The sequence below is a fragment of the Lolium rigidum genome, chromosome 2 (genome assembly GCF_022539505.1).
Source record: "Lolium rigidum isolate FL_2022 chromosome 2, APGP_CSIRO_Lrig_0.1, whole genome shotgun sequence".
Lineage (NCBI taxonomy): Eukaryota > Viridiplantae > Streptophyta > Magnoliopsida > Poales > Poaceae > Lolium > Lolium rigidum.
Window position 1 is genome coordinate 200,715,983 of NC_061509.1, and position 15,048 is coordinate 200,731,030.

Sequence of the window (15,048 nt, forward strand, 5' to 3'; positions counted from 1 at the left end):
ATGGTTCCCTGCATGATCTTGTAGAGCTTGTTACTAGCTTCGAAACGAGCCCAAGATCATCAAAATCGGAGTCCGGATGCAAAACTTCTTGAAGTTTTCATGAAGCAGTTTTTTGGCCGGAAGTTCCTACTTCAGGTGAATTTCCGGAAATGTCGATTCTGCACGCAGAAATCATACCGGGAGCATTCCGGGGGCGCCCTACTTCACCCGGAAGTTGGCCGGTACTTCCGGGGGGCGGAAGTTCCGCCCCAAATGACCGGAAGTTCCGGTTTTGATGAGTTTTGTGCATAACGTGCAGATTTCTCTTGCCCTATTTAAGGGGGTCTTCTTCCCCAAAGTTTCCCATCCGTTGGATCTCGTTTTTTCCCCGATTGTTGACCTTCTTTGAGCTTGCTATCTCCCTCTCCCTTCCATGAATCTTGCATCTATTTGAGAGATAGATAGAGGAGATCTAGATCTACATCCTCACCAATCAAATCCCTCTCTTTGTGAGGGGAATCCACTAGATCTAGATCTTGGAGAAATTTGGTGTTCCTCCTCCTATTTGTTCTTCCTCTCTTATTCCCCAATAGCTTTTGTAGCTTTGTTGGAATTTGAGAGAGAAGTACTTGAGCATCTTTGTGGTGTTCTTTCCATTGCATTTGGTGCATTGGTTTGAGCTTTCCACGGTGATTCGTGGAAGTGAAAGCAAGAAGGTTGTTACTCTTGGGTTCTTGGAACCCTAGACGGATTCTAGGCCTTAGTGGCGATTTCTTGGGAGCCACCAATTAAGTTGTGGATGCGTGCCCCAAGCTTTGTGTAAGGCCCGGTTTCCGCCTCGAAGGAAATCCCTTAGTGGAACCGTGACCTAGGCCTTTGTGGCGAGGGTCACCGGAGATTTAGGTGAGGCGCCTTCGTGGCGCTCGGTGTGTGGTGTGACTACGCGTCTTGAGGTGAGGCCTTTGTGGCGTTGGTGTGCATCGAGCAACCCATCTCAAGGTGAAGCCAGTTGTGGCATTCGGGAGCACTAAGCCACCGCACCTCTCCACCGGAGATTAGCACTCGCAAGAGTGTGAACTTCGGGATAAATCATCGTCTCCCGCGTGCCTCGGTTATCTCTATACCCGAGCTCTTTACTTATGCACCTTACCTTTTGATAGCCATCGTGCTTGAAGTTATATATCTTGCTATCACATAGTTGCTTGTATTGCTTAGCATAAGTTGTTGGTGCACATAGGTGAACCATAGTATATAGGCTTTGGGCTTGATAAAGTAAACGCTAGTTTTATTCCGCATTTGTTAAGCCCATCTCGTAAAAGTTTTAAACCGCCTATTCACCCCCTCTAGGCGACATCTGTGTCCTTTCACAAACATTTTCCGTCGGGCAGCTAGGCTGGGAGTAGATTTAGAGCATCTCCAGTCGCGTCCCCCAAACCATCCCCCAAACGGCGCCAGATCGAGCGTTTGGGGTACGTGTTTTGTTCGTGCCACGTTTAGGGGACATCGCTCCCCAGCCGCATCCCCGAAACGCCGTCCCCAATCAGAAATTCAAATAGTTTGCATTCAAAAGAGATCGTTCCCGCCGAATCGTCGCGATCAGAGTAGCGGCGATCAAAGTACTGGGCGCGCGATCATATTACAGACCGGTGGTGCATGCTAAATTAGAAGAAGGGGTTGGCCGACGGCGACACATCCTGAGTCGACGTAGGCCCTTCGATCACGATGAACTCGTCGCGATCTGCCCGGTGTGCATGCTCCGTCTGCTCCGTCGCCGAGGCAGAGGCCGACGCAGGTGTAGTAGCAGATGCCGTCGTAGACGCGTCTGCCGGCTCTTGCTCCGGGGTTGGGGTTGCTGCCGCTGCCGCTGCCTGGGCTGCCGCCTCGGTCGCCACCATTTTGGCTTCGATGTCATCGAGGATCCGACCTTTGAAGAAGTTGCGCGCCGCCCGCGTCCAGGGAGACATTCCTTCTGTCGACGCTCTCAGCAGGGACATGTCGTCCCTGCGTTTCTTGAGCTCCATCTTCTCCTCTTGCCTCTTGAGCAACGCCGCCCACCTTTCGTTGGCCTTTTTGTCGCGGGAGAGCAAGATCGAGGAGACCTTGACGAGGCATTTCGTGATCGACGCATGCGTCTTCTCGGACGACGCAGCGTCGGCCAAGGCGGCCTTGGCAGCCTTGTTGCCGATAGGATGCCCTGCCGACATTGCCAGCGGCGCATCCAGATCAATGGCGTCTTTCCCCTTCGACAACGACAGGCGCATCAACCTCCATTTCTCGTTCAGTTTGAGCTTGCTATAGCAATGCGTCAGCGTGAAAGATTTATGCCCTTCCGAGTTCCTCCGGTACATATCCATGGCCTTGTCAAACTAACCAAAGGAAACGCAATCATTTCATCGAACAAAATGTAGGCGCTCCAGATTATCTAAAAAAGAGTCGTACCATTTGGCTGATGTCGACGCTGCTCTCGCCTCTGGTCTCGATCTCGTGATGGAACCCATGGAACATGTTCACCGACGCCTGGATGTCGCGTCGACATTGCCTTTTGGCTCCTCTTCATTGTCACTTTGTTGTAGTCGTTGTTAATCAACTTGCGCTCATCGAACTCAGCCTTGATTCTCGCCCAATACTACATGTACTTTTGGTTGGCGCCGATGATGTAGTCATGGCTCACCGTCGCCCACGACTCGCACAGACATTGATCCTCCATAACCGTCCTTTCCGCTCCGCTGTCGCCATCTTCCGGCACAGACAATCTTGATGTCACTGATCATCGGTCCAGCCTTCCGGCTTCTTCTTCGGAGCCGGCGCCTTCCGCGGCTTCGTAAAGGGCGCCTTCGCCCCTTTCGTCTCATTGCCCGGCGGCTTCTTGGCCATCTTTTTGGGGGCTGTTGGCGGCGCCATGGATGGGGAGAGGGTAGCGGTGGCGGGTGGAACAGAGCAACGACGGCGGGAGAGAGAAATGAATCGGCGGGATAGGATGTGAAATGTGTTGAGAGGCCAGAAATGCGCGGAGGGATAGGCGCGATGTGGCGGGAGGGGCACGATTTGGCGGGAGTGGGGGACGAATTTTTCCTGTGCCGCTGACGCGTCGGGCCCGCGTTGCTTCGCCTCGCTTTTCGTTGTGTCCGGTGTGCCCGGAGCGTCCCCTATGGGGCGGGGATGGGCTCGGGACGCCGAACATCGTATTGGACCGCGCCGGACAAAAAACGGGTTTGGGCGACGCGGCTGAGAAGCTTTTTTTTTTTATCTACGGACCGATGCAAAGGATGACTGGGTGTCTGTTTGCGTGGGACCGTCGGAGATAGCTGATGTGTGAATTCTCTTGCTTTGTCCACCGACCCGACACGAAAACCACGGCGCCGTCTCAGACTCTGCCTCCCCACCGCTTCCCCCTTTCTGTTGGCCCTTCCGTTACATTGCCGTGTGGCCCATTGGCCATAGTCCCACTCCCACTCCCACCAAACCCCTTATTTCCTGCGCTGCGCCCTTTTTTCCATAGTCAAACCTTCCTACCATTTCTTCTTCTTCTTCCTCCTCTTCCTCTTCTCCGCTTCGAGGAGGCATCCGCATCACGGTACGAGAAACGCATGCGCCACAAGGAGGAGGATAGGAGGCTCTAGCTGTCCTGTTGTCGCGTCCCTGTGCTGTGCTGAGCGCGCACGCGCGTGCGTGTAAGGAAAGGGAAGGGAAGGAGAGAGGGGATGGAGGTGGGAGAGGAGGTGGCGCGTGCTCTGGGCGCGGGCTTCGACCTCACGTCTGACTTCCGCCTGCGATTCGCCAAGATCCGCCGGCGGCTCGTCGATCTCTACGAAGCAGGGGCGAGGGATGTCTCCGTACCGGGAGGGGGCGGCGCGGTTCTGCGCGGGGTGCCGCGCGACGTCGGCATCGACAAGGGCGACCGCATACGCTTCCGCTCCGACGTCCTCGAGTTTAACCAGGTGCCCTCTCCCCGCGCGTCACGCGATCGGTCTTTGCTTGTTCCAGCTTGCTGTGTGTTGCCGTGCCGTGCACCCAATGTTTTGTTTGCGGATTTGGGGGATTGGGCGTCTGGAGGAGACTCTGGCACTTTGCGTTAAATTCAGTTTCTAATTACTAGCTAATCCTCTTAATTGAATTGGGATTCCATGCTAGCAAGTTCTTGTTCATGGCTGCTTCAAGTCTAGTTCCATTTTGTTTGACAAACTCAAAATGTGCAGCGCTTGCAATCATCCAGCTCACCTAGGTTATCCATGGCTCAAGAAAGAAATTAAAAAAACAAGAGCAGGAGGGAGGACCCTCTGCACCAATATAGTAAGACAGGGGGAGCTCTAGGCACCAATCGCGCGGAGCCTGGAGCTAGAACACGCGACCTCGCGGGAGCGCTCACGGATAACCATGGGCTTCTGCCAACTGGCAGATGACCAGTTCCCCCCTCAAGAAAGGAATAGAATGACTGTGGAGGCGTTGTGTCCATCGCACCCAGCGGTGGCCTGAAAAGGATGGATCAGTGCGGCACTGGGAGTTTTGTTCAAGGCTCAAGGATAAACTGCCCTTTACATATTTCTGAGTGAAGTTTAGCTAGGTAGTAAGTGTGGCATGAGAAAAGCTATTCCCTGTCATGGAAGTGGTAATGCATTAATATTGTATTACTGTGACACAATATTGTGGACCTTCGGATGCGTCTTTAAACGAGACTAGTGATGCATGATCACAGCGTTTCTCTGGCCCATGCAGCCTCTTAAATGCGTAGAACCTTCTTGTTTTTGAAGATGAATGACAGCTTTAGTTGATGAACGGATGCAAGTTATATTCAACTGTACACTAGCCACTAGGGACATGCCAACAAGTCCACTTCCCCTTGATGATTTAGAACTAGAGCCATGGCGTTTCTTGATGTGCCTTCTACTTGTTTGGTCAAAAACTGTGGTGGCTTATATTACCATGATGAATGCAGCTATTGCACTCTATCTTAACCGGATCAGTTTGTAGTAATCACATTTTGGTTTTCTTGACAGATGTCAGAATTACTTAATCAGAAATCTTCAGTCCAAGGGAAAGTGCCTTCGGGGTATTTCAACACACTTTTCGATTTAACGGGAGCTTGGCTGACAGATGCCAAAGATACTAAGCATCTCGCGTTCGATGGCTATTTCATTTCATTGTTCAACCTGAACCTAAAAGCTTCTCCATTGGTTCTTCGCGACGAAGTAAAAAATGATGTTCCATCCAAGTGGGATCCTGTAGCTTTGTCATGGTAAGACACTTCGGCAACTATAAACCAATTAACTATGTTTAGATTGGATTAACTTCATTAGGTGCCTTGTTTGTTTGTCTGTTGAACTACCTACAACATATCATGAATTACTACCTTTTGTATCAGTGCCCCATCTAATACAAATGACACGCAGTCTGATGCATGTTCCAGAAAAAGAATGAATTGCTACATTTTTTTTTTGTTTGGTTGTGACTTGTGAGGTTCATGACTCCTACACTAACGGCCTTCTGGGTGAAGATTTTAGGATATTTTGGGGGCGTTATATTTTCTGGGTGAAGATTTTAGGATATTTTGGGGGCTTTATATCTTTTCCATCAGTTAACTAGATATATTAATATGTCAAGTTCTATGAACTGCATCCACTACTTCAGTTTGCAGTATACGTACAACACCTTACATGTACCTACTAATTTCTCATCTTATGATTTTTTCAGGTTTATCAGAACTTATGGGACACACATAATTGTTGAAATAGCAGTTGGAGGTCAGGATGTCATATGTGTTAAACAAAGTCATTCCTCAACTATTTCATCTGCTGACCTTAAGCTACATCTGGAAGATCTTGGCGATTTTCTATTCTCTGATGGGAAAAATCTCTCCCCTATACATCGTAAAACTAAGGATGGCAAGAGCAAGGTATAAATATTCTTATCCTGAGGCAGTCAGCCCCATGTTGAAATATGTTGTATGAAGATATTAACTAACCTGATTGTTATCATTATAGGTGCCTGATGTTTTTGTCAGGATAATACAGCAGCCTAATAACTTGCATCTTTCCAGCTACTCAGAATCATCAACCAAGGATGTAAGTTTTTCCTATCTTACTGTCCCAGTTGACTCTCAAGTTATCTGCATGCTGGAACATAAAATTATTTACTAAACAGGGCCTGACGATTACATGTTCGAAAAGAGGTGGAGATGTGCGCATACCCAGTCACTCTAAGTGGCTACAAACAGTTCCGAAGAATCCTGATGCTATAATGTTCAAATTTGTTCCTATCACCTCTCTTCTTACCGGCATCCCTGGTAGTGGTTACCTCAGCCATGCCATCAATTTATATCTTCGCTGTAAGTTGTGGAGACAGCACTTTTGCTTGAAATTAATTTGCATTTTGCCTTACCAACTCCAACTCTCACCCTATAATTTGTTTTTCTCAGATTAACTGCATTGTTAACTTCATTGAAAGATCTAGCTAAGAATGCTTTTTTTTTTTTGCTTTTGAGGGAAGAGTGCTATTTGATTAAGTCAATTTTCACAATGCTCATTTATCTCTCAGATAAACCTGATCTTCACGAGTTACAACATTTCTTGGAGTTTCAAGTGCCTCTACAATGGGCACCTATCTTCAATGAGCTTGTCCTTGGACCTCAGAAGAGAAAAGGCTCCTACCCTTCATTGCAGTTCAGATTCCTTGGCCCCAAACTTCGGGTTAGCACTTCTCAGGTACCTCTTATGAAGTTCCCATTGTATGCTTGCTCCTGTAGAGTCTTAATAGATCAAAGTTATCTGTCTGCAATGTTAGAATTGAAGGAGTTCTACTTTTGCCTAAAGTCCGGCTTCCATCTAATAACCAACATGTATTTTTATTGTTCCAGGTGTCAACTGCCCAGAAGCCTGTAGTCGGCCTTCGGTTGTATCTTGAGGGTAGGAAGTGCAATCGGTTGGCCATCCATGTCCAGCACCTCTCTAGTGTCCCAAGCATGCTTGGAGACTCGACGACATCTTTGATATCGGAGTGGCGTGAGTCACAAGACACTGACCCAGGGTACATTGAGGCCATCCAGTGGAATAGTTACGCATGCGTTGCTACATCTGCTGTAAAGTATAACCCTGAGTGGAGTAGGAGAGTTTCTGGTGGGGTTTTCATCGTCACTGGTGCCCAACTCTTCACAAAGGGAACCTGGGCAAGGAAGGTTCTCCATCTTCGGCTCCATTACACGCACGTCCCAAACTGCACCGTACACAAATCTGAGTGGACCCGATCCCCAGCAGCATCTCAAAAGGGGAGCTTCCTTACTACAATAAGCACAACCCTCAGCTCTCCTTTCACGCACCGCAATGTGCAGCCTCCCCAGAAACATGAGCCGGCACAGCTGAATTCAGGTGTTTACCCTGACGGCCCGCCCGTCCCACTTCAGTCGAGAAAGCTCCTGAAGTTCGTCGATATGTCGGAGGTGGTGAAGGGGCCCCATGATGTTCCTGGGCACTGGCTGGTGACTGCTGCCAAACTTGTGAAGGAAGGGGGAAAGATTGGATTGCATGTGAAGTTTGCCTTGCTCAGTTATGATGATACAGAACCATTGCATGAAAGCATCATGAGCTGATCCCTGTAAATACCAGCTCGAGGTTGATCTTTGTAGATGTCAGGATTTTGGAAGCAGCATTAGGATAAGAAATTGTTACCCATTTTTTGGCCTACAGAAAATGTATATAGGACACAGACAATAAAGTAACGTGCTCTGTATTGAACATACTCCATTCATTTTATTTTCTTTTCCTTTTGCTGTGTAGCTGCTGGAGTCTCCGCTTGTAAACTAACTAGACAATACTCCGCGTGTTGCTGCGGGAGACAGTGGCGAAGGACGGAAAAGTTTTGAGGTCGGGCGAACTTCAAAAAGAAAAATGGTACAAAATCTAAAATAGTCTAAACAATATGATTGTAAACCTAATTGCTTAGTACAATTTTTTTTGGAACATATTTAAATATAAAAAATCTAGAAAATCTATATCTATATCTATACTGCAATAATAAAGGAGCTAACGTTTCCTTGGTTTGGTCCGTCGCTTTACGCTTTCGTCTAACCCACTTTACGCTTTCGTCCTGGGAATCCAATGTTCGGTCCGTTGGTCCGTTTTTTTCCTTTGGATCTACCGCTGAAAAGGTTCGTACGTAGTTCCTTCGATCTCTAAACGAAAGTGTTTCCTAATTCAATCAGTATGCGTCCCGATCCCAATCAGAACTCTAACTGTAGCACGGGAAACCGAAGTAATCGCGCACATAAAAGGGCAACCTTCCGAGCGATTCCGCGACACTACAATGCAATCTTGTCGCGTGCTTTTTCCGCCGCCGCCAGCGATACCCCTGCTCAACAACAGGACATCGGAGGCGGACGCGATGGCCGGTGCTTCTCTCTGATCGCACGCGGCCTTTACAACTCGAATCCGCCAATATCCATCGGGCTCCTCCACGGACAGCTCTCCTAGCTAAGGATCGATCTGACGGCTTTCGTTTCCCCGTGTAGCTCTCTTCCTAGCGCTGGATCGATCTGATGGCTTCGTGCTGGTCTTCGTCTCCCCAGGCAATTCTCCTCCTAGCGCTAGATCGAGGCTGCAAGCCACACGGGGATCCTCCTAGCGCTAGATCGAGGCGCTGGTCTTAACGGTGGTCTTAACGGTGGATGAGCGGAAGCCGAGCGGCGTGGCTCGAGTGCTTCAGGGGGAGCACAGGGCGCGAGAGTGGATGTCGGCCGGAGCACCATGCAAGGCGGTGGGTCGAGGTAAGCAGCAGGCCGGCACGGGATTAGGACGTGCGCGAGCAGAGGGTTGGAGCTCAGCTCGATGCGGGCGTCGAGCACGCATGACGGCATGAGGAACGGCCGTCGGCAGGGAAGCCCGTGTGGCAAAGACGGGAGGGAGCAGCTCTGCTAGCGGGAGGAGAAGGGAGCAGCACATGCTGCCAGAAAATGCCACGTACAAAGTCGACGTCAGTTTTACCTTCTACACGATGGCATGGCATGGTTTCTTTGAGTAGAATCTGTACTGAAACGTGTACTTTGCTTAACGTGCGACATTCAGGAAGAAAGAAACACCACCATGGTTTTTTCCATTGTTGGATTTAGGACAAAATCAATGCAAAGTCAATACAACATGACAAAAGTGGTTCAAGCTGTACAAAAATTCAGTGTACAGCATGGCATTCATCCTTGCGTGAACAAAAGAAAGAGAGATGGTAGGGTGTATAGTAGATTCAACTAATATGGAAATCAAAGGCAGCAGGAACAGACAGAATGCTGACCGGTGAAATGCAGGTGCCGATGCGGTCACAAGATCGGCAAACTAACCAAAGTTATCGATGTAACCGTCAGATTGTAGAAGGAGCTCCAAAAAGAGAGGAAAAATCTACCCATGTAAAAGCTCAATGACAATATAGATCATGGTCAGCGAGGCGAGCTCCGACACCACAGATGGAAAGAAGGGGGTCAACTAAAGCGAGAAGTGAACGGAGGAAACCGCCGTGGTGCTCACCGGACGTTGAAGGAGTCGTCGGCGAGGGTTGGGGACCGCCGGAGACGAGGACGAGGAGGCAGCAGGTGCGCGCTGCGTTCGTGTGGAGGTGCTCTAGGTTGAGGTTGGAACCGTCGATGCCAACCGAACCGGGGTGCGGTTGCAATGTTGAACGTATTTTGCTCGTCCGCAGCAACGCGCGGGCATTGTCCTAGTATTGATAATGAAGCTTTAATGCCGTTTGGTCGCAATGGCAAAACTCCACCCAGTTTTGCAAATCAGATCGATACTTCTAACGGTTTGCTATGTCTCGAGAATTTCTTAAATTTAAGTCACTTACAAAAAAAGTTTGCACTTTTTTAAAATGTTAAAAAAGTGCAATTGCACTTTTCTGCCGGAAATATGTAACTACTGCAGTTGCATTTTTCTAAGGCGACTGAGACTTAAGGAAATTTCAGTCAACTTAGACACAAATATACCGTACTTCTAAGGGCATCTCCAACGGGCGACCCCTATCGGATGATGAAAGCAGTTGCACACCACTGTTTGCGTCGCTTCGTGGACACGAAAATGTTTGTTTTTAACCGCGCGTCCGTTTGCGCCTGACCTAGGTGCCTACAACATGCCGACGCATAAATAGTTTTACCTATTTTTTCTTTTTCATTTAATCATAGATAGAAATATTACACCAGAACATGGTTTCGAAATTGCAAAATAACAAAATTTAACTAGTGTTGGACTCGCTAGTTTAGTTCTTTCGCTGCTAAGAAAGAACACTCTCAAACACCTAGTCACCCAGACTAGAAAATCTAGCTGGGTTCTGTGAGCCTATGTTCTTAGATCAAGAAAACTCCACTAGTGGCCTCAACTGGCTGGTGGCCATCTTCGCTGCAAAAAAAAGAACACTCGAACTTCACTAGCTGTCGGTGTCCTCGCCGGACTCATCCGTGTGGTAGTGCCTGCGGTAGGTGTTTTGTCGAACACCTTGACGATCATCTCGCCGTTGCCTTCGTAGAGGAAGGTGAGCAGGCAGCCAGCCTCGAGGTTTTGAGTGCGGGCGGAATTGTCCCACCCGGTGTGCAGGTACATCTTGCCCTGCCCGTCGAATAAGACCTCGACATGCCACCCACAGAAGCCGCATCTAGCTTCCCGCAACGGCACCTTGGCCAGCTCGGCGCCGTCGACGAACTCAGCGAACTTGTCCGGCAGCCGCTTGATGTCGAGGGGGTCCTAGTCGATGCGAAGGATGAACTCGAAGCACCTCGCCTCCTCCAAAGACGACGACGGCGCATGCGACGACAAGTGGTGGGGTGATGCTGCTCCAGCACGGTGGCCCCAGCCACGGCGCCCGCAGCCTCGACCGCCTCGTCGACCACATGGATCAGCCGTGGATTCCCTCGCGGGCTTGTGGGGAGTGGCGCTACGGCGGAGGTTGTGCGGCGGCTAGGGTTTGTGTGGGAGGAGATGAGATGAGAGACAGCCGAGCGTGCGCTAGCCGTGGGGCGCGGCACGCGTGGCAGCGCCATTAACTTCGTTGACAGAGGTGGGCGGCGGCTGCTCGGCAGGCGAGCCATCGCCATTAACGTGGCGTAGACTGCCGAAGCGACGCCTCGTCGTCAGTACTAGCGTCGCTGAGATGACGCATCGAGCCGGTCGCTGCCAGGCGGGTCCGACGAAACGTCCGCCTAGACGCGAGCGGTCATGCGGCGCGACCGGGCAACGTTCGCAGAGACGCATCCGAATCGCATATTTGGGCCGCGTTTGTGTATCCGCGGACATCCCGGTCACTATGTGTCGGGCCGCTAGGCCTGATTTCAGACGCATTTTTGGACTATGCGAACGCAAAGTGTCGCTCAGCGTCCATTTACATCGGCCCGTTGGAGATGCCCTAAATATTCCTTGCTCCATGTAATGCAGAGTTATTAAGGCAGCCATGGGACATCTTGTTGCGCAACATCAGACAAATCTATGTAACACTTCAACTTTCACAAATTCATCAAATAGTCTTCTATAAAAGTGAAAAAAAAAAGTATGGCTTTTCTCCTTCTTGTCCATCTTGGCAGCTGCGCCGCCAAGGGAGGAGACATCCCGTCGTTCAGCTATGCAGCCGCTCGCACCCTGCTGCTGGCTTCTCACTGGAGAATACGCCGCACTGACTGCCTATCACCCGGCGATTGCTCGACCTCCTCCGTCGTTTGCCTGCCTGACCCAGCTCCCGCTTCCTAGGTCAGGCCGCCGCTACTACCTCTCTTGCTCGATGCTCGATCACAGAACAGACGAGAGGAGAGGCTACTACTATATGTTATTTTTCCTAGATAATATTAAATATCCTCTTCCTAATTAGAGGCCATGTTACACAATTTTCCAGAACTTTTACATCTGGGGTATCTAAGGCTAGGGACCATGTCTCGTGGTGAAATGCTTCTACCAGCTACTCTTTCTAGATTTTACCACTTACGGATTCTGCATCTAGAAGAATGGCATGGTTATCTTGATTTACCTATGGACATGAGCAACCTTTCAAAACTGCGTCATTTTCTTACAAATAATGATGAACTTCACTCTGTTATTTCTAACGTGGGAAAACTACAATTCTTACAAGAATTAAGAAAATTTGAAGTTCACAGAGAAAATAAGGGTTTTGAGCTAAAACAGCTTGGTGATCTGATGGAGCTAAGGAAGCTTGGTATTTATAACCTTGAGAGAATAAGTACAAAAGAAGAAGCAGCCGAAGTTAAGTTGTTTGATAAAAAACATTTGCACAAGTTAAAATTATATTGGGGATGGAATATCGAGGGATGTGGGAGCACTGGTTCATCAGTACCTTCGGCCACATAACTGTCTTCAAGAGTTACACATTACAGGGCCTGTAGGACATTCTTGTCCAACATGGTTGGGTAATGAGATTGGGTCAATTGCTGTCGGTGGTTCAAAGCCGTAGACGATCATGAAGAGACTTCTCATTGTTGTTGAGTGCTTGGCACGGTTGTAGGAAAACTCCGCGTGCGAGATGCAATCTTTCCAAGCTTTCAAATTCTTCTTGACAAGTACTCGTAGTAGTGTGGAGAGGCTTCGGTTCACAACTTCGGTTTGTCCATCCGTTTGCGGGTGGGAAGATGACGAGAACAAAAGCTTGACATTGAATTTGGCCATTAGTTTCTTCCAAAGGTAGCTCATGAATTTAACATCTAAGGTCGAGACAATGCTTCTTGGTACACCGTGGAGTCTCACAATTTCCCTAAAAAATAAGGAGGCAATATGTGAAGCATCATCCGTTCGGGAGCAAGGTATAGAATGTGTCATTTTAGATAATCTATCAACCACAACGAAAATCGAATCTTGGCCATATTTAGTGCGAGGTAATCCTAGTACAAAGTCCATGCTTATGTCGGACCAAGGGGCATAAAGAGTAGGAAAATGAGTATAAAGGCCATAGGGATTGGAAGTGGACTTAGCTTGTAAGCATGTTGTGCACCGTCGACAAAGGCGTTCCACGTCACGGTACATCATTGGCCAATAGTAATGGGTGGAAAGCATCGCATACGTCTTCTCTCGTCCAAAGTGTCTCATGAAACCACCACCATGTGATTCTTGTAAGAGCAAAAGCGAATCGAGGACTTGGGAATGCAAATTTTGTTGCCCTTGAATAAGAAACCTTGGTGCAAATAGAAATCATCGATGCCCTTTTTAATAGAACACTTTGTAAAAATTGGGCCAAAGAAGGTATCAGAAGGATATAGGTCTTTGATTTATATAGACCCAAAACATGGAAATCCAAACGAGTGAGTAAAAGGCTGATCTTGCGGGAAAGAGCGTCCGCAGCTACATTGTCCTTGCCCTTCTTGTATTTGATTACATATGGGAAGGACTCAATGAATTCAACCCATTTAGCATGCCCTTTTGTTCAAATTGGTTTGGCTTTTCAAATATTTCAAGGATTCATGATCGGAGTGAATAACAAATTCTTTAGGCCAAAGATAATGTTGCCAAACTTCAAGAACTCGAACTAAAGCATAAAGTTCCTTGTCATATATAGGATAGTTTAGGTGAGCACCGTCTAACTTTTTGCTATGATATGCAACGGGTTTTCCATCTTGCATAAGAACTTCACCAATTCCAAGTCCACTTGCATCACATGAAATCTCAAAACTTTTAGCAAATTTGGGTAGAACAAGGTGTCAATTGGATTTTACGACCGCGTTTTTTTTCCTTGAAAATAAACCTGCCTTTGACGAAAATTAATTTACCAAACCAAACTCTTCAACTAATAACAAGCTTATACACCAAAAAAAGGAGAACACAAAAAATTATAGGATGCAAGAATAGAAGTGGTGAGCCATGGAACCAGAAGAGGTAGGTAGCTAGTCCCCCTTGATGGGGATGTGCCTAAGGGGGTCCACCATTGGGCTCACTCGCCGAAGGAGAGAAGGACTAGAAGGGTCCAGTCGCTCGAGCGACTGGGTTTAAACCCTGGGCGATTAGGCCTAAAACCCTGAAGAGCAGGTAATGTCTACGAGTGCTTCTATTCTTGTAGACAATGTTGGGCCTCCAAGAGCAGAGGTTTGTAGAACAGCAGCCAGTTTCCCTTAAGTGGATCACCCAAGGTTTATCGAACTCAGGGAGGAAGAGGTCAAAGATATCCCTCTCATGCAACCCTGCAACCACAAAGCAAGAAGTCTCTTGTGTCCCCAACACACCTAATAGGTGCACTAGTTCGGCGAAGAGATAGTGAAATACAAGTGGTATGAATGAATATGAGCGAGTATTACGAGCGCTGAGAAAAGTGCTTGCTGGCGTGCGGTTGATGGTAGTAATATTGCGGGAAGTAAAGATGCGATAAAACAGTAAACAAGCAGCGATATCAGTATTTAGGAACAAGGCCTAGGGATCATACTTTCACTAGTGGACACTCTCAACATTGATCACATAACAGAATAAATAGATAGATGCTAGACTCTACACCCTCTTGTTGGATGACAAACACCATTCGTTGTGTAGGGCTACAAGAGCTCCCTCAAGCCGGAGTTAACAAGCGCCACAACATTCGGCATTCATATTTAAGTAACCTTAGAGTGCATAACAGATCAACATAACCAAACTAAGTACTAACATAGCATGCACACTCGTCACCTTCACACTACGAAAGGAGGAATAGATCACATCAATACTATCATAGCAATAGTTAACTTCATAATCTACAAGAGATCACAATCATAGCCTACGCCAAGTACTACACGACGCACACACTGTCACCATTACACCGTGCAGGAGGAATAAACTACTTTAATAACATCACTAGAGTAGCACACAGATAAAATGTGATACAAAACACATTGCAATCATAAAGAGATATAAATAAGCACTTCACTACTGTGAAATATAGCCTAAGAGACCCACACGGTGCACACACTGTCACCTTTACACACGTGGGACAAGGAGTCTCCGGAGATCACATAAGTAAAATCCACTTGACTAGCATAATGACATCTAGATTACAAGCATCATCATATGAATCTCAATCATGTAAGGCAGCTCATGAGATTATTGTATTGAAGTACATAGGAGAGAGATGAACCACATAGCTACCGGT

General features: G+C 48.0%; 1 protein-coding gene across 1 annotated transcript; it reads left to right on the forward strand.

The window, feature by feature from the left end:
* Nucleotides 1–3,440: 3,440 nt before the first annotated feature.
* Nucleotides 3,441–7,705, forward strand: LOC124692830 (MACPF domain-containing protein At1g14780-like). Its single transcript, XM_047226270.1, has 7 exons — nucleotides 3,441–3,917; nucleotides 4,974–5,212; nucleotides 5,668–5,869; nucleotides 5,958–6,038; nucleotides 6,118–6,301; nucleotides 6,511–6,677; nucleotides 6,830–7,705. Exons 1-7 carry the CDS (start codon nucleotides 3,681–3,683, stop codon nucleotides 7,556–7,558), a joined length of 1,839 nt encoding a protein of 612 aa, XP_047082226.1. The 5' UTR covers nucleotides 3,441–3,680; the 3' UTR covers nucleotides 7,559–7,705.
* Nucleotides 7,706–15,048: the final 7,343 nt, after the last annotated feature.